Source organism: Onychostoma macrolepis, chromosome 21 (assembly GCF_012432095.1).
Source record: "Onychostoma macrolepis isolate SWU-2019 chromosome 21, ASM1243209v1, whole genome shotgun sequence".
NCBI lineage: Eukaryota > Metazoa > Chordata > Actinopteri > Cypriniformes > Cyprinidae > Onychostoma > Onychostoma macrolepis.
In genome coordinates, this window is record NC_081175.1 from 9,003,420 (window position 1) to 9,024,397 (window position 20,978).

General features: G+C 37.1%; 1 protein-coding gene across 2 annotated transcripts in view; it reads left to right on the forward strand.

The window, feature by feature from the left end:
• Positions 1-648: 648 nt before the first annotated feature.
• The window catches only part of kif4 (kinesin family member 4), a 136,697-nt gene continuing 116,367 nt past the window's right edge, over positions 649-20,978 (forward strand). The window contains exons 1-7 of one of the 2 annotated variants that reach the window (XM_058757936.1): positions 649-930; positions 2,328-2,451; positions 2,544-2,658; positions 6,674-6,864; positions 6,987-7,076; positions 15,722-15,888; positions 16,916-17,010. In XM_058757936.1, coding sequence (XP_058613919.1) covers positions 2,329-2,451; positions 2,544-2,658; positions 6,674-6,864; positions 6,987-7,076; positions 15,722-15,888; positions 16,916-17,010 — 781 coding nt within the window. In that variant the 5' untranslated portion in view covers positions 649-930; position 2,328. The remainder of the gene's footprint in view (positions 931-2,327; positions 2,452-2,543; positions 2,659-6,673; positions 6,865-6,986; positions 7,077-15,721; positions 15,889-16,915; positions 17,011-20,978) is intronic. The other variant, XM_058757935.1, reaches the window with a different exon arrangement.

Consider the following 20,978-nt stretch of genomic DNA (forward strand, 5'->3'; position numbering starts at 1 on the left):
TAATTTTAGATCCACTCAACCTTGTAAATAAAAATTCAACATCAATCCAGAAAAATTGAACATACATACATTAAAAAAAAAAGATGCATAACAGTATCTACATCCATTCCACAAAAAACACAACATTCAGAGAGATCAGCTCTGTATCTCTTGAGAAACTGGTTAGTTGTATAAATTATATGTATAATTTTAAAGTAAACTTCATTAACTTTATTTGTGACAAAGAATTTGTTATTATAAGTCCAAATCAATTTCATAGTAATATCAAGGATGAGATTTGGACACACAACATTAAATAGTACAGTTTATAAAATGGGTAAACATGATACGGGAAGGTGTGAATTTTGTGGGCAAGAAGAATCATTGGAACATGTTATTTTGTACTGTCAGAAATACGAACCTGAAAGAAGGATTCTAATGCAAAATGTAGAAAAAATAAAAATGCAATTTATACCGAGAGATATATTACAAAATAACTCGAGAAATGAATGCTATAGTTTTATTTTTCAGTACCTTAAAATAACAAATTTGTGGGAGAGAATATATATATAAAAAAAACAAAAAACAAAAAACAAAGGGGAAGGTAGTAAGTCATTTTGATCTAAGCTCCATACCAGTTGGTGGCGGAAATACATCATTTTGTTGTTTGTCAACCGCCTATAAATTACAAGAAGAAGAAGACATCAGAGGCGGAGCTGGTTATTTGAAAGTGGCGGGCGAGATCTTTCTTTTGAGAAACAGCGATTCTGGGATTTTTATGACAGAAACGGTTAACGAAGTCTGTCTTTACATGAAAGAGCGGTATTTTGGGAGTGTGATTAAGATCGTCTTATCTTATTTAAGATTTTTTCAATTTTGTGTAAAAAGGAGCTTTTATTGAGCTTTAACGTTACTCCTCGAACGCGACAACAACAGATTGCAGCGTAGAAGGTAACTGACATGCATTTTAAACATACTTTTTTTTGTTGTATCAGCTCCTTGTTATGTTTGTGTTGTTTAGTGCAGATGTATGATTGTATGTAGAATGTGTATATGAAGTTGCACGATGTTGGCATTAAGGCCATTCAGGCCTAAGGGCCTCGTTGCATAAATCTGTTTTTTTTTTTATTGTCTTACATATTAGACTAGTCTTGAATGTTAAATTAGTTGCGTACAAACTAATTTTAGACCAAAAAGTAAGACTTATTCCCCTTTGGCTAATTTGCCGTGCATGTTGAATTGTGTGTGTGTGTGTGTGTGTATATATATATATGTATATGTATGTATGTATGTATGTAGCTGTTACGTATGTGCACCACAGAAGTGGTTTGTTTTTGACTTCTTCTACGGCAAACTTTAATCTGTGGTTTTATGAAATAAGAGATGCTTCCACTGGAAGTAATTTCTGTTAATGAACTGCTGGAGAAGCTAGGATTTTCAAAACATACAATAATCGAAATTTCCAAATGAGAAGTAACGTTAGTGTGAGCCATCGATGGAACACAACACCTACATCCTATGAGCCATAGTTTAAAGAGGCTACCATAGTATTAATATGCAGGCAATTAGTGATGTTGAACATGGTGTTCAAGTAAAGTACAAGATCTTGACAAGTATCCCTTGCTGACCAGGATTAACCCATGAATTTTGGTGAATTTCTAAATTTATGATGCATTGAAAGAGGTGAATTACAGAGAGTGCTTTTGGGCATGATTTTTAATGGCAGATTCCGATTGCCATATTTGAAGCAAAATCAGTCCAATCCTGGGCTGCGTTTCCTAAAAGCATCATAAGCCTAAATTGATCGTAGCTCCATTGGTGGCAGTGGGTCTGCGATCAATTTAGGCTTACGATGCTATCTGGAAACGCAGCCCTGGCTGATGGCCAGTTGATCGTTGCATGTCCACACTCAGTGTTCCTCAAACTCGGTACAACACATTCTATACCAAAAAAGTAATGCTACTGAAAGGTGTTTTGTAATTCCTGAAGATATTATTATCCTATTTTATTATTGTGTTGTAATGACTGAATTGATATTAATTTAGACAAAATTGATTTGGCAGCATTGCATTGTCAGTTTTGTATAAAGTTAAGTGACCAATTTTTTCCCACAGTGTTGTATGACTTACTGATTCTTACTTTTCACAATCATTAGATGCAACCATTGTGCAACAGGAGATTCCTGGTGTCTTTGGTTGAACAGACTGATGCTTAATTATTATTATTTTTTAACATAATGGTAATGCTTATGTAACCAGACTGGGCTTGACCTCCTTTGTGCAAACTGGCTTTTTCAGACAATATGTGAGTTCAGGTGGTAGGCTAATTGGTAATATCTGTTCTTCCAGTATGACCAAGGAGGATGAGAAAGTAATTCCTGTAAGGGTTGTGCTGAGATGCCGGCCTTTGGTTCCCAAAGAGATCAATGAAGGATGTCAGTGCTGTCTCACGTTTGTGCCTGGGGAACCTCAGGTCTGTGTCATGAGACCTTGCCCATTTCATTCACACTTAAGCATCAAAAAGTCATATTGTTAAATATTCATTAAATCCTGTTTCTCTTTTAGGTAATCGTTGGCAATGACAAGGCTTTCACCTATGATTATGTCTTTGACCCCACAACAGAGCAGGAGGAAGTATTCAACACTGCTGTGTCTCCATTATTGTCTGGGCTTATTAGAGGTTTGTAAAGCAGTCCCACTAGAATTTTTTTTGGTACATTTATTTCCCCCCCCCCCATGCCCACAGAACGTTGGCTAAACGTCTGATGCATATGGCACACTTAGCTGGAAACACTTCAGGAGTTTCGAAGTCGAGGGAGACTTTCTGGGAGACGTGCGTCACGTTCTTTAATGTTAATGATCTCATGGTGACTATGGGCGTTTTTAGACCTGTAGATCGGTTACTTTGTTCTGAAACAGGGACTTAATTGGTTGGTGTTCTTTTTGGCAATCTGCTTGTCACACCGTCACACATGAGTAGGGGTGTTTTTACACCTGGCTCGTTGACTTGATGCGTTTTCTCTCTTATTTGCTCTGTTCGTTTAGGCATATAAGAACACTGTAATTGCGCTCGGTTCTGCACCAAAATAACCAGTCCGTGATCGCCTGAACGAGGTGGTCTCCGCTCAGTTGCAACGAACCATGCAGTCCCGCAGTTCATAATGGGAAATGATGCAATGATGATAATGATGCAAGTTTGCTTGCATCAGTTTGCAGTTGAAGATCGCCTCTTCATCTTTGAACTTTGAGCTCTACTCCCTGCATTACAAAAATGCTGTCCAGACAAAGTCCTAATTCACGCTGTAACTGCATTATAAAATATAGCAAACCAAGCCAAGAAATGCACGTGACTACCTGACTGAGTTTTGTCGACAATTGAAAGTCCAAAGTTAAGTATACTTTTGCCATCCGCCTTCAAGCACTGCCTGTATGACATAATTTTTGTCATCACGAGAGTCCGCGGTTGTCTTGCCTTCAGTCAGTGCGCGTACAAAAGCAAATTAGTGATTTGAGCGATTGAAAACACAAGTCCACTAGATCGTCCGGTGCACGCACGCTATCAGCTCACGGCCAAGGAGTATAGCCTACTTTAAAAACTTCTTTTGTTAATAGACATTATGTAAGCTAGTTTGTCATTGTAGCCGACTGTTTTATTGTTATTGTGCTTTTTAATAAAAAATAAAAAATTAAGCCATCTTTTGTTTTAGTCCTAAAAAGTGAAAGGTTTTTATATAAGCAAAACGCAAAGATCGCAAATTCGAAAGTAAAAGCATCCGAAGCCTGGCTTATAACATAGCAAAAGAGGAACACCTATTCACAAAATTCAAATCACAAATAATACTACTGATGAAAAAGAACATGTTGAATGTTAACCACTTTTGTTACCATATAACTATAAACTATGATAAAAGTTCATCAGCATGCATTGATTAATCCCATGTTGTAGCGCAAAAAAAAAAAAAAAAAATGCGACCAAAGTATGTGCTGTGCGACCACCTGAGAAAGCAAAAGAGTGACCAGTGGGAAGAATGAGTCTAGAGCCCTGCTTTCACTAAAACGCTGCAGAAAACGGAACAACGAGAAACACATACAGTTGTTTATGTCATATGACTCGGGTTGTGACACTTTTTGTTAATCTAGAATTTAGCATGTTAAAAACATTTCATAGTAAATAGGCATGCTAATTTTAACCTGTTAACTGACAGTAAGAAATGAGACATACAGCTTTCTGCTTGCAGCGCGACAGTCACGCTCATCAGGAAAGTGAGTGAAACACACACAAACCTATATTTTTAATCAAATAATACGTCATTAATGGCGGTTCACTTCCGAGATTTGGTACGATTGCATTTACATCAGCAGCGAACCGAACCGGAGTTCACATGAACAGTACCCCAGACCACCCTTTTTAATCGGACTCTGGTACGGTTCGTGGGTGCGCACCCGAGGTCGGAAGACAGCGTTCACATGCACTCATGTAACGTTGCTGTGCGCTGTGGTCACGAAAACTCCTATTTTGCACACGTTTTTAAGCATTGCGGTTTAAAAACAAGTGATTTAAGCTATTGAAATGCAAACAACAGCACTATACGCGTGAGCTGTGTGTTTCTGAGCATGCTTTCTGCAATTGGGTCGGATCAAGGCCGGTTCAAATTCATACCTTAAACGAACCGTACCAGAGTTCGTTTGGAAGCGGACCGAGACCACCTCTTCAGCTGGGTCTCAGTATGGTTGTTTGGTGCGCACCAGAGAGCAGTTGCTGTATTCATACCTGCCCAAAAAATCCGCACCAAGAGGACAGGTGTGAATACACCCAAAATGTAAAAATAATAGCCTAATAAAACTTCTGATGTTGCCTTTTAATATTCATATCCAATTATATATATATATATATATATATATATATATATATATATATATATATATATATATATATATATATATATATATATATATATATATATATATATATATATATATATATATATATATATATATATATATATATAATATTATTTTTTTTTAAGACCACTGCTTTGATAGCAGGGCTCAATATCCTCATGACTATTTTGACTGATTTTTTTTTTTTGCAAAGTACTGCTGCTAATCTATTGTCCAGACTTCTGCTGGGAAGGAAATATATACCAGACCTCTTTGAACTTTGATTGAATACCCCTGGTAATACTGAATTCCACACAAGGAAGATTTAGAAGTATGATAGTATAGTAAATTTACGAAAAAAATATAGGAACAACTACAAGCACAAATATGCAAAAAGCACATACTCACGTGTAACCTAAAAATATATATGTATGAATGTGTGTGTGTGTGTTAATGTATTCAAATGAAGATTTATTCAGGAATGAAACACCACAATGTTGCCTTGAGACTAGTGTTGTCACGGTACCAAAATTTCAGTATTCGGTACTGATACCAGTGAAAATCCATGGTTTTCGGTACCATATGCTAATTAAAAAACACACTATTTTTAATAAAGTCAAACAAAAATAAAATGTACAAAAATCAATGCCATTCTTTATACTTATTTAAATTGTTTCAAGTTTTTCCGCAAGTAATATGTATGAAAAACAGTAAACTGTAAAGTTTCACCCAAATTTAATTTGTCTTAATGAAATTTAAACACTTTATTTTTTTTGGTAAATAAAGGGGATTTACTATTAAAATTAAAATATGGAAGAAATATTGTGATTTTATTTCTTTAAAAATAAATTATAATTTTTTTTCAACAGTAGTAATAGTATCACATACAGTCTACTAAATAATAGTAATACATTTCTGGCACAATGTCTTTAAGATAAACTTTTTTGACAGGTTGCCGTGAATACCTTTACATTTCTGTGTGTAGCTGTATGATATATATATATATATATTGCTGGTTTTGCTCAAATGAAACGGTAAAATGCTCGTGAAGTGACTCTCAGAGCAGTTCTGTAGATGTTGTTTATGTATTTATGTCCTTGTTGAGACGGCAGATGCTGAAATCACCGTGAGCGTCACGTGCGCTTCAGTGTGTGTAGCAAAAAAGAAAAAAAAAAGCGCGTCTCTGCCATTCATTCTCACAGAGACGCGCAGAACATGTGGGATTCATATCTGAATCGACTTTTGTCTAAAGTGTCAAAATAAACGACATCAGGCGTCAGTGGCCACTCTCATAGTGTATGACAGTGGACCTTCTCGGATACTCCAGCAATGGACCCAGCCCGGAAAAAGACAGTGGTCTTTTCTTCTCTATTTTGATACTTCTGAATGAAGCAGCTTCACCAAAAAAAAGTAGGGCATGACTTGAAACTTCTCTTCCGTGGACATCCGTTTAAATAAAGACCTCTTGTCTCCTTGTCAGTGTACAGCAGAGTTTTTGTTACACTGTTTGAGTTGCACTTTTTTGCTAGGCTTCAAGGTTCATGTGAACTGACCTTTTATGCAAACTCTATTGTTTTGGGTGCGTACTCGAGTTTCACACATACAACTTGCCACAAGTAATTATTATTTTTTTTATCTTGACCAATCTTTAAGGGATGGATACCCAAAAATGAAAATTGTCATAGTTGGTTCACACTCATGATGTTCTTAGCTGTTTGTTCTTAATCTTGTGTAAAACAAAATATATTTTGAGAAATTTCACTAATGTCTTTTTTTGTGTTTGTGTTTGTTAACCTTATTGTTTGCATTTGCAGGTTATAATGCCACCGTTCTGGCCTATGGGCAAACAGGGTCAGGGAAGACATTCTCTATGGGTGGCACATACACATCAGAACAAGAGAACGAGTCCACAGTTGGGGTCATCCCACGAGTAATACGAAGAATCTTTCAGGAAAAGTCTAAATGTGCAGACTGTGAATTTTTGTTGGCTGTATCTTACCTTGAGGTATAAATGCTTGTGTACCATCTTGGTCGTACGTACTTGGTCTCCTTTATGGATTTAACTTATGAATGAAGTCAATATTGATTTTGTGTAACTCAAAGGTGTTGTTATTCTTTTAAACTTAGATTTACAATGAAGAGATCCTGGACCTGCTGTGCACATCAAAGGACAAACCGATTATCAGTATCAGAGAGGATCCAAAAGATGGAATTAAAGTGAGTTCTACAACCTATAATTAGGAATGGTTGATTTAAAATAACAATTATCGTGGTTAAATTTCAATATAATGTTTTTGCAATATGCAAATAATGCTGCATATGCATGTCAATGCATCGCACTGGTGCCAATAGCCATTTGCTAATTGATAAGCATTGTAATGTGTTGCATATGAGAAACATTAAACTGCCAATGTGCCAAAAACAGAACAAAACAGAGCTACTTTGAACCATGCCACACACCCTTTTAGCAGCTCTGCTCAAAAAGACAGCACAGTGCAAGTAAACATTTGTTTACTTGCAGACAGTCTTGATTACACAACCACTAAACAGTGCTGTGAGATCCAGTGAAAAGCATGATTAGGGCTGGCAATTAATATAGCCAAAAAAATCATGGTAACATTTTTCATATCTATCCATAACTACCATGATAAATTCCTCCTGAAGTGAAATTTGTGCAGGTTAGTGCATGATGATTGAAATGGCTATAACCTAAAAAACAACTTAAAAACATCATGGATGGAATGGTCCTGAGAGCGCTGCACAAGTTCGCGGGGCCATCTGCAGGACCATTAAAAGTGTTCAAATGATTCAAAGCACCAAACACGTGTAGAGTCAGCACTGAAACTCGACCCAGTAACTTTTTATGAATGGCGGTGAAAATTGGAGAATCCTGGCTCCGCTTTGCGAGCCTCTGCTAGGGCTGGGCGATATGGCCTAAAAAAAAAAAATCCCCGGTTGTGTTTTTTTTTTTTTTCCTTAAAATCAATCTGCAGACGACAAAGAAATTGTTCAAAACAAGTTTTAACTTTTTGTTTTGATTTTTCCCTTCTGGGATTTGATCTGGATTTCCCCCTTGGGGTTAAAGTGCAATCAGAAACAACAAGCCAAAGAGACAAGATGGCAGGCCCTGCCATTGTAAACAGTGAAAATGTAACATAACATAACATGTAACACAAAACATAAAATTATGTGACCCTTTTTGATAAGTTTTCTTTAAACACAAGTTTAACATCTTGCTATGCAGTAGATAAGGTAGTTCTGATAAACGATGGATGACATCGTGGGGGTTAGGGGGTGTGCCCGAAGCGTGAATCCATATTCAGAAAGGCACGGAAAACAAATAACAATTGCTAACTGTTGCCTGTTACAGTTACATTACAGTACATAAAATTTCACTTACCACATAAACAGAGTAAGGACAGATGACTCAGGACAATGACGAATGATTTGCAGATCATGAGTAAAACTGACAGACATCTAATCTTGTAAAATGTGTGGTAAATTCTGCCGCTCCATAGTATAAACACAGACGTGTGGTCGCAATCTCGCAAGTGAAAGTGAAACTAAAAAGCAATCATGCATTCAAAAGCAGTTGCAATGCATAATAGCGGCTCCCTGAATCCCGCAATGTTATATATAGTATGATGATCACCCAATGATAAAACTTGAGAGGGAAAGAAATATACATTTTCCTCCCATCTTGTATTTATTCTCCGCAGTGAGTCAATGTCATGGATGTAAGGGCAGAGCAAGTTTAAATATCTTTCTAGTCTATATTTCCATCTTGTAATCCCGCTGTTTTGGGTATTTAAAAAAAAAATATATTTGTAATAGAGCAGACACTGACTGTTGTTCATGTATTTATGTCCTCATTTGGCGAGACGGCAGACGCTGAAACGCTTCAGTATGTGTAGTAAACGAAACTGCGCGTCTGTGCATTCATTCATGAGGAGACACGCAGGATTCATATTTAAATGGTATTTTTGCAGCTTAACATTTACAGATACTAGTTCATATCGCAATTTGATTTTAAGTGTAATGACCTACTTTTGATTTATTCATCCAAACTTTGACAAATTCAATGACATTCCGCGTTATACAGTAAATTCTGTTTTTATAACTAGATTCCGCGACTCCGTCCGCGTATTCCGCATCGCGGAAATCATAAAGCCCTGATCGCACCGTGACGCTCACGTCTGGTGTAGACACGGTGTGTTTTTTTTTTTATGGGTTATGTTATAGCCCTGCTTGTTTTTTTAATGTTTTTATGAAATCTCTGTTTTTGCTCATATATTTGCTCATATCCCATATCCTTTGCTGAGCCTCGCAATGAGTAACACTGCTTTAAGGGATCCACATTCCGCAGTAAACGTCATTTTCTTTCTGAACACATTGGGATGCAGCGGATTGCGGGGGGATCACGAAACCCTACCTAAACTCTAATATGGCAAACGCACAGGGGGGAGGGCTGAGCCCATTCGGGACTACGGGAGCCCAGAGGGGAGCGTCGGCGGATGTTAAAGAGAAAACCGATTTTTATTCAAACAAATCAACGTAAACTACACATTCGAGTTAATTGATAAAATTGATTTATCGCCCAGCCTTAGCCTCTGCTGACTGCACACGCACCTTCCCAAACGGAGGAGGCTTTTACTTTTCGCATTCGCCGTTGTACTATAGAGTGGGGGAACTATGACGTCACTTTGTAGGCGGATGGGCTGTTAGCATGAAACTGGTTCCCTCAACAAAAAGCCAATAGGATATTTCCATAGGCTTTTGGATTATCGCAAAAAATAAGCTCCGTGTTCAATCATAGTTCATGAAACTTACGCGTTTTGTGCATCAAGAATCTTCACAAAATAAGATAACTGATGAATTTTGAAGCCTAAATAAAAGCGCCAGAACTGAAAAGCCAAACTTAGGCTATAAACGAACTACTGCACCACAGTCGCTCACCTTCAATGTCACCACCACTGCGCTCCCGACAACTTTTTCAAACTTATTTTTAACGTTCAGTGAAAAGTGTTTCTGTATATGAATTTTAATCCATGCAACATGAACAGTTTCATATAAACTGGAGTAAATACAAAACTAGAGCCAAACTTAGTAGTAGTAGTAGCTCCTACTACTAGCTGCTACTACTGCTGCAAAAAGGAATGGCCCCGCCCTACTCTGCCTCTGATTGGCTTACCTTAATGTTCTTTCCCTCAACCAACCAATCTCACTCCTGAAGCATAACTTTTAGACGCTGCAGGCAACTGTCCATATTTCCAGAGGCTATGTAAAATGTGAAGGAACAAGCTAACGGCAAGCAACTTATTTTTGAAGTAATCGGGCTATGTTGGTGGTTAGATTAGCCTGTTTGTAGCTAGCTAAATTAAGTTCACTGTAGAGCAGGACGGAATGCACTTGTATCTGCTGTAAATTATGGTGTTCCAGTATAAATGGTGATTACCGCGTGAGGCTGCTGGTTTTTTTTTTGTTTTTTTTGTTTTTTTTGCATGAGGAATAGCTATGAAGATTGTAAGTTACGTTATCGCTGCATTAGTTCGCTACCCTTTGCAAAATGCTCCTCCAGTCTCATTTGTCTGATCAGCTATCACTCTGACATGAAGTCGGTTTGAGAACTGTTCGACCTACAAGTAAAGCATACTGTTTAATGTACAGTAATAGTATCACTCAGCTCAAGTGGAGGCAGTGCTAAGCTAGGGCTGGACAATAATTCAATATCAATATGTATCACAATATAATTTTTTTCAATAACGGTGATATGATTTTTAAACACATTTCCGATATTTCGATATACATTACCAGTGTTTCCCATACATTGATTTATTTGTGGCGTTTGCCTTCGTTGAATAAACATGAGCACTGCAAGTTTCAAAAAGCGGGTGATTTTATATGAATGTATCTCTGAAGGGAACATACTGTCTTCAGAATAGTTTTGATGTTATTTTCATTTTATCTGATAAAATAGCGTTCATGAGCGGAGCTGCTTAGATTACAGCCGTTACCGGGGAAACCGCTAGTTCTGCTGCTTTCAGAGCGCCTCCTACTGGCAGAGAATCAGATTCTACTCCGCTGTTTTCGACATAATAATAAATGTTTTTTTGAGCAGCAAATCAGAATATTAGAATGATTTCTGAAGGATCATGTGACTGGAATAATGATGCTAAAAATTCAGCTTAGAAATCACAGGAATAACTAGCATTTTAAAATATTTTCAAGTAGAAAACAGTTATTTTAAATGGTAAATATTTCAAAATGTTACTGTTTTTGCTGTATTTTGGATCAAATAAATGCAGGCTTGGTGAGCAGAAGAGAATTCTTTAAACTAAAATCTTACTGTTCAAAAACCTTTGACTGGTAGTGTATGTTAGCCTATAGTTTGAAGTTAAATATATTAAGGTGAGTCTGAGATGTTGAGATGGGGGGGTAGTTTGGTTTGTCACCTTTTTCACCCCTGACGAGTTTGCACCCCTGTAGAAAGAGGTTTTGTAATGCAATCAATCATTTTATTATATATTAAGGAAACCGATGGCCGACCAGAAGATGGTGCAATCTAATCCCGCATAGGATGAGAGGAAATGGGAGATGCCCAAGAAACTCCATATGCTTTGAGAGCAGAACGTAATTGAAGAAAGACAAAATATGCGGATGCTAATAAATAAAATTTAGTTCTTAACGTCTGAAATAAACAGAGGCCCTGGTTATCATATCACTGCACGTGTTTACGCCTAAAGAAGACCAAGAGGGTTGGACAAATGGATGGTTTCCACTAGGCATGGGCCGGTATGAGATTCTGACGGTATGATAACCTTAGATAAATATATCACAGTTTCACGGTATTGCGATTACAGCTCTAAAATGTTATTTTTAAATGTCTGGGTAAAAAACTAAGTTTTTTTCCACTGGAAGCTATTTATTTTTAAGAAACATATAGAACATTTTGGAACGGTAAACATGTCAGGCTAAATAATTAATATAAATAATTGAATTCTTGTTAATTAAATTATGTGCAGTCACTTAAGTGAGCCTAAACCATAAATTATTTTCTGTAAAAAAAAAAAAAATCTAAATGAAGAAAAATTCAAAATGCAGTCACTTAATCTAAACTTATAGCTCAATAATCGAAAACATAAATCAAAACAATTTCTGTAAAAAATAAAAAATGCAGTCATTACACCTGCAGCTCAACAAGGTTATTGGAGATATGCTCACTTTCTACACATTCATCTTTCAGTCCAAGTTATGAGTGGTGATGTACAAACGTGTGCTCATACACATAAGGAGAGTGCGCGATTGTCACACACACACACACACACACACACACACACACACACGGTCTCTCTCCGTATAATACTCAAACAGTGGCAAAGACACCTGAGCTAGCAGTTTTTCTTTTTTAAATGACGTGATTTTGAACAGATGTAAACAATGGCAGGAGGTTTAAAATTATAGACGTGATACCAGCTAAATTTATTGTACTAAATCGCAGAAACGTAGTACTTTAGTCTGCTATTCCCCACTCTGTAAAGTAATGTGAGGGAGGAAACTAGTTGACGTTAGCTAGTTAATTAGGCATGTTATCCAAATAGCAAGCCAAATAGTATTTATTTCAACACTGAAACAACCGGTGAATGGGTCTCTGTCTTGATTAACGGAGAAATGAAGATGACACGGAACATCGTTGTGTACGGAACATGATTGGTCTACGTTACCCGAGAAATGACCATACGGCAGACTTTGCCTTTTCCGACGGGGGGAAAAGTTCCAGGGATTCACCTCATTCGGCCATCATCCTACACACAGGCGACTCTCACTGACCGCTATCCGGAGGGTTAAGAACGTATCCCCACGTACTATTCAATAAAATTCTAGTGCATTTTAATCTATTAAATAACAGCAGAGTGAGCGAGTTTTTGGATATGGTAAGATTAAACTTATTTTAGTGAACAAAGTACCACATTTCAGCTCTCATTTTGTTAGGGTGGTTACACAGTTATTTTATCCTTGCTTCTAGGAAATCCTCAATCTATATGCTTTCTAACAGCTTTATGTGGCCGCAAACATTTAATTTTAATGTGGCTTTAAGCACTATGCATCATTATGTGGTGAAAGTGAAACTTTAAAGCCGGTAAATGTGGTGTTTACATGTAGTAGTCATAATATGAGTTTACGTTATGGTACGAACCCAGAGTCTCCACATCAGTAAGTGATAAAAGGAGCATCTTCTCTCCGAAGACATGGTGCATTTCGGGGGAAAGCAAAAAAACATTGTCGACAATGTAAACAATATAAAATGCGGGAAACTATTCATTGGTTATTCTACAATTAATTGAATTACAAATTATACTACAACTTGAAAATACTGTAAATTGATAAACTGTTCGGCGTGATGTTTAATGTCTCCGACAGCGCCTGTAGTCCCATTTAGCAACTTGTTAGCAACAGTCTTTTTAAGAAACATAACAGTTTAAAAAAATCATGAGTGGGGTGTAACTGGTGTTTTATGTCGTAGACTAAAACGTGAAAGTATCTTGAGCCTGTGTGAACCGCGGACTTTATTTAAGGGATTTAACCAAAATCCCATTTGAAAAAAAAAAAAAAAAACACACACAAAAAAAACCATTGACTCTGGGACGATGGAACCAGAAGTGCTAAAATGCTAACTCGCTTCTGGGTTTTTGCCTACAAAGTGACATCATAGTTCCACCACTCTATTCTTTGAAACAACAGGGGGCTCCGAGGAGTAATACGGGTTATGCGCAACGGACTTCCGTATTCTGCTAACCAGGTCTTGTTGCTTCCGGTTCGCGCGTTTTGCAAGTTCTCGTTAAATATGAAGCTTTTTTACTCAAGATGCCTTCAAAGTAGACACTAAAGATAATCATAACCAATGTCCATCACACACGTGGATTGATATATAAAAGTTGAAAATTTGTATTCTTTTCAATAACATTTATATAGAAGTCGAATAAAACATCAACAATAAAAACAGCTAGCTAATTTAACTGATTACCTTAAAAGTCCATTGATATTGCCTTTTTTTTTTAATACTGCTATTAGTACGTTCTCCGACAAGCGGAAGTGATGAGACCTGTTTTCCGGGTTTGGTTAGGTGATGTTCAACATATACCCAATTGTCCTTAAAAACCGTTGGGAATCACCGGTGAGAAGTCATTTACCGGTACAAGATTTCTCGCGTTATAAATGAGTTGAGGAATTAATCATTTCTTTATGTAGAAATTGATTAAAATAATCTTAAGCTTTTGTTTATTTTGCATCAAACACGAGACAACTTTAAGCAAATAAATGGTATCCAAATTAATACTTTCTATTTTTATACAATAAAAATAAAACGTACTTTAATTAAAAAGCCTTGGACAAACTGCAAAAAAACTCTGCATTGTTTTCCCTCAAAGTGTTGAAAGTTGCACCTGGTGGAGTTTGAACTTAACATCAAACTGCTTGTTTCACACACATGCCGGTACAGACGTATATGTTCGGCTAAAATCACCCAGAACGCATGAAAATGGCCAGTTTCTGCGTCCGCTCAAAATAGGCATTTTCAAAATTATAATAATGATCTGTGGGGCATATTGAGCTGAAACTTCAGATACACATTATTTCACTAAAAAATAAGCAGAACAAGCACATTTAATTTATTTTCTTTTTTAAATAAATATTAAAAAAAAAACTATCACTACTAAAATTGAGCTTAAAGTATTTAATAAATAATGATTTTGCATTAAATTAAACAAACAAGAAAAGCTTAAAAAAAAAAAAAAACCCACAGGGAAACTTCTTTTGAAATGCTTCTCATTTGTTGACAGATTTAAGAACCATTCGTTTTACAAACTTGGGAAGATGTTTGGCTCATGTTGCTTTTTCAAATGTATAAGTTACTCAAACTCACAGCGCTTGCAGAGATGGAATTTGTGAGGAGCAGCATGTACTGCAAACCGCTCCAAAGCATTTAAATGCTGTTATCATGAGTGGTTTACATGAAAAGATCACAAAACAGTACACCTGATTACATATTTATTATAAAATTTCAATGCAGTCTTTGTGTTTTGATAATCCCACTAAGCCATATTATGTTCTCAGGCATTGTTTAAGTTTAAGAAATAAGAAAAAAGTTTCCGGCCAGTCTATTGGCGCTTTTGCACTGCATGGTATGGTTCAGTACGGCTCACTTTTGGGGGGTTTTCCACTGGGTACAGTACCTGGTACTTTTTTTATTTTTTATTTTTTTTGTTGTACCACCTCGGCCGAGATTCCAAGCGACCCGTACCATTAGCAAAACGTGACGTGTAAACTGCTGATCACTGATTGCCTGGAGAAAATCGTCACTGGCTGCGTCATTGAACTTGAGGCACGAGACGCAACAGACCCACTAGATTTGAATCGGCACAGCCAGCGAAGGATCGAACGCAACTGTTTTGAATGAGCGCACCTTTTTTTTAACAACCAAAAAATGGCGGTTTCGTTGTCTGTTGAGGAAGTACAGACTGTCCTCTCGTTTATAGCCGAGGAGCGGATCCAGTGAGAGCTTGGAGCGGCACGGAATGAAAAAGTTATTCAGGAGTCACGGCAGTAGAGGCGGCGCAACTACTATAACGACACGTGAATAATCTCGCCCACTCTAAAGCGGTACTAAACTGCAGTGTAAATGCAAACTGAGCCGTGCCGTTCTGAACCGTGCCGAGTCGTACGACGCAGTGGAAAAGCGCCATAACACTTTCATATACTTCCATGCATCACAGCTGCACAGTCTCTGTCCACAAGGCTTCGGCTCGGACTACCTTAAATTTCATATACCCTCTGTGACCGCATGTCTTTTTGTTTTCATTGTGTAGATTGTTGGGCTGACAGAAAAGGAAGTGTTTACTGCTCATGAGATGGTGGGTTGTCTTGAGTTGGGAAACTCTGCACGAACAGTGGGCTCAACAGCCATGAACGCAGCCTCATCTCGCTCACATGCCATCTTTACCATATCACTGGAGCAGCGACGCAAAGGAGACAAGTATGTTACAACACATGCTGTTAAATTATGGTTACTTAATGTTTGTTTGTAGACTCAATAAATTGAGTTGGCTGTTATAAGACTTTTCAGGTTGTATATGATGGAGAAAAATGGAGTAAGCGGTGTCTAATTTTTGTCATGTTGTATATTAAAGGCAGGGTAGGTGATTTTAGTTCAAAAACATTGTTTGTTATAATGGTTGAAAGTCTCTTCTCATAAGTCAACAAATTTGGTCGTCTAAATGTATTTGTCTTTATATAACCTGTAGAAGGTGTAGGACCATAAAATGTTCAACCAATCAGATTATTCGGTCCGAAGATTACGATAGGCTGTCCTACCTCCCTGTCAACATATGCATTTGCATACCACTGCACACCCTGTTTGTGCTGACATTATACATCAGTGAATTCTATTGCAGACTGAGTGAGAATGAAAGGCATTATTATTGTAATACTATGAGCTTTGTACTGTAATATTTTCTCACAGGTGAATGAGACATAAGGTAATCTGACAGCGTTGCATTCAATCCTCCACCTACGCAGTCTTTCATCGCGTCGCTGATTAGCCTCTGGTCTGTCTAAGCGTGTTCATGTGCTTTAGAGGCGGTGTAGCTTTGCAGAGTATTTATGCAGAGAAGGTGGGATCTTGCTTTTAAAGCTAGATACTATTATTGATAGTCTTTACGAAATCACCTACTCTACCTTTAAGAATGGACGTGCAGTTGCTTCTTGTTGAAAAATGTTCACATTAAAACTGGTAAGCATTTTTGATGCAGTAAGGTGCTAATGAAAGAAATGTATTTTGTATTTATATATACATGCACACACATACATGTACATATTTACATTTATTCTTTGGTCAAAGTGAATTTATCCAGGTCTAAAAATATCCTAATTGTCATCTGGTCAAAATTTGTATCATAATGGTCAACTACTTCTGGATCTTTATAAAACTGTAAAATGTTTAACTATAAATGTAGAATGATTGTATGTAGGTATTTCATTTAAATTGATATCTGTTTGTCAAGGAGTGATGTCATGGTCTCCAAATTGCACTTGGTGGATCTTGCTGGATCTGAGAGACAAAAAAAAACGAAAGCAGAGGGAGATCGACTCAAAGAGGGTGAGTGCAATCTAAAAAAAATCCGTTCTTATTATTTATTACTTGCATTTATAATTACACTGTTGACCCATCCCTTACACCTTAACCCACCCTTAAACCAACCCATACCACCAAACCTGTCCCTAACCTTACCCGTATCCCACCTCAATAACAGCAAATGTGTTTTGCAATACAATAAGTACATTGTACTTATTTTTTGATGTAAGTACATAGTAAAGGCCACCTAATATAAAGTGTGACCCTATTTTTTTTTTTTTCTTCTAGTCTGGTCAGTATTTTAATTTGTTTTTATTATGAATTATTAGTTTTTTTTTATTAGAAATAAAAAAATCTTTTTTTTTTAAACATTCTGATACTTAACTATTTAACAATGCATTTTCCGAATTTGTGATCTAATGCTGTTTGAGAGGTGGATTTCTACGCGCTTTGTGTTGGTCAGCATGTGTTTTTTTATTAGGGGCCAAGCACCGAAGGTGCGTAGGCACCTCTTGAAACCGTTGGCGTTATTATTATTCTTTTTCTTCCGTAAGAGAGTCAATGGCAGCCCATAGAACCGATTGCGGGAAAGTTGTAAAATCTGGCACACTGATAGAGGATAATGTCAATAGTAAACACAGCAAATTTGGAGTCTCTAACTCAAACTCTCTAGCGCCACCACTTGTCCAAAGTTTCACTCATGTTTATGCTAATAACTTTTGAACCGTAAGCCACAAAATGAAAATTCCTTTTTCCTCTGAATCCTTGGCTCATGCCGAGTCGAATGAAGTCCAAAATTCAAAAATCGTAAGGTTTAGTTTTTTCGCTCTAATACAACTGTGAGCATGCTGATATCAGGAGCAACTATATTATTAACATTAGCAATCACTAATACTGCCCACAAATAACAAAAAAATGCTTTGGATTTATCTGTTTCAATTACTTCTAATTTAGGGCTGTCGCGGTTAATTTTGAGTGGCTCAATAGCGCGGTATGCGGTATTACCGCATGTATATAATCGGTGTGTGTGTGTGTTACTATGTAAGGAGGTCATATTCAGAAACCAATAAAACCGAAACTAAATCGCGTTGAAACAGGAAGTCAAGTAAACAGAAGAGAATGACAAAATAACGGTCCACATAACAAAACTTAAACCTGACAATAAGATCATTAGTATATTGTTAGCTATACAGACAGACAGACAGACAGACAGACACATACATACATACAGGTGCTGGTCATATAATTAGAATATCATCAGATTTATTTCACTAATTCCATTCAAAAAGTGAAACTTGTATATTATATTCATTCATTACACACAGACTGATATATTTCAAATGTTTATTTCTTTTAATTTTGATGATTAGAGCTTACAGCTCATGAAAGTCAAAAATCAGTATCTCAAAATTAGAATATTTACATTTGAGTTTGAATAAATAGCCATTCCTACAGTATAAATTCTGGGTATCTCTTGTTCTTTGAAACCACAATAATGGGGAAGACTGCTGAGTTGGCAATGATCCACAAAGAGGGTAAGTCATAGAAAGTCATTACTGAAAGGTGTGGCTGTTTACAGAGTGCTGTATCAAAGCATATTAAATGCAAAGTTGACGAAGGAAGAATTTGGGTAGGAAAAGGTGCACAAGCAACAGGGATGACTGCAAGCTTGAGAATACAGTCAAGCAAAGCAGATTAAAACACTTGTGAGAGCTTCACAAGGAGAGAACTGAAGCTGGAGTCAGTGCATCAAGAGTCACCACGCTCAGACGTCTTCAGGAAAAGGGCTACCAAGCCACTTCTGAACCAGAGACAACGTCAGAAGCATCTTACCTGGGCTGTGGAGAAAAAGAACTGGACTGTTGCTCAGTGGTCCAAAGTCCTCTTTTCAGATGAAAGTAAATTTTACATTTCATTTGGAAATCAAGGTCCCAGAGTCTGGAGGAAGAGTGGAGAGGCACAGAATCCATGTTGCTTGAAGTCCAGTGTGAAGTTTCCACAGGCAGTGATTATTTGGGCTGCCATGTCATCTGCTGGTGTTGGTCCACTGTGTTTTCTGATGTCCACAGTCAACCCAGCCATCTACCAGGAAATTTTAGAGCACTTCATGCTTCGTTCATTTTCCAGCAGGACTTGGCACCTGCCCACACTGCCAAAGGTACCAAAAGCTGGTTCAATGACCATAGTGTTACTGTGCTTGACTGGCCAGCAAACTCGCCTGACCTGAACCCCATAGAGAATCTATGGGGTATTGTCTAGAGGAAGATGAGAGACACCAGACCCAACAATGCAGATGATCTGAAGGCCACTATCAGAGCAACCTAAGCAGTGCCACAGACTGATCGACTCCATGCCATGCCGCATTGCTGCAGTAATTCAGGCAAAAGGCTCATACTTTTCATTTTCATACTTTTCAGTTGGCCAATATTTCTAAAAATCCTTTCTTTGTATTGGTCTTAAGTAATATTCTAATATTTTGAGATACTGATTTTTGACTTTCATGAGCTGTAAGCTCTAATCATCAAAATTAAAAGAAAGAAACATTTGAAATATATCAGTCTGTGTGTAATGAAAGAATATAATATACAAGTTTCACTTTTTGAATGGAATTAGTGAAGTCAATCAACTTTTTGATGATATTCTAATAATATGACCAGCACCTGTATGTGTGTGTATATATGCATGCGCTAACAATATACTAATGGTGTGTATATATATATATATATATATATATATGATGTATAACAATATACTATACAATATACTAATGATATATAACCGTTAGTTCTGATCCTCGAATCTGACTGACAAGAGACTTTTTCTGTTGATATTTCACCTGCGTGTTCTAGATAGGCTGTCAGTCAGTGCGGCTTCATTGTTTCGCCTCAAGGTAGCGGCAAGAGACTGTCTTTGAGTGAGTCTTTAAACCGTTCATTCAACTACACGTTCAAAAGCGCTGATTCATTCAGAGATTTGTAATGAAACACTGTTTAAATCATTTTAACTTTGAGCGCCACTTTTAAAGGCTCAGCTGACCAGCAGAGCGTCGATGCGAAGACAGATTTCGCTTTCCTTGGACATGACAACCTGTTTTCACATATGACATGGCCTGAATATATATATATATATATATATATATCAACATAAATAAAATCCAACTAAATAAATGAAAAGATAAAGTAAGTCAGTTAATCATGTTTAACATCTAACATTGTGAATGGTTAACACATATTTAGCAGCGAGTGCAGCTGTGTTATCTTCTCCGAGTAAGAAGGGCATTTTCTCAATATCACTAAGTTCAGTAAATGATGGAATCAATGCTTCAAATCTGGGGAGAAATGTTTCCCTCACATTGTGATATTTAGGACACATCAGCTGAAAGTGTTTCTCGTTCTCTATCTGCTGTACATCACAGTGTCTACAGATCCTCTGCTCTCGCTCTGTCCATGTTTGTCTATGTCTTCCTCTCTCTATTTCTAAATCATGGTTACTTAATCTGTATTTGGAGAGGATTTGTCTTTCTTTAAATGGTTTGATCAATAAATAATTGGCAAATTTAGTGGTTCTGTTTAGGGTTGAGTAGGATTGGAGTTTATTTTGAAGGTCAAAGTGTATTTTTAGAGATTCATCATGAGTATCTTTCAGATTTTTGTCAATTTCTTTAATAATGTCTTTGGGGTTGTAGTCGGTGTAGTCGCTGTAGTCGGTGAGGAGCTGGGTTTTATGGACGAGCTGAAGAGCGAGTGTGTTTAGAGGATGAGATTCTGCTGAGGTTTCATTGGCGAGGAGGGCTTTATATCGGACTGAATTAGGATCAGATCGATGGAGGTGATGCCAGAACTGAACGCATCTCTTCTGGATCTCAATGTTCAGTGGGTATAAGCCTAATTCAGCTCTGCAGGCATCATTGGACGTACCTCTATGGACCCCTAAAATGTTTTTGATAAATTCTAGTTGTAGTTTTTCTATTGAAGTTTTATCCCAATTTTTAA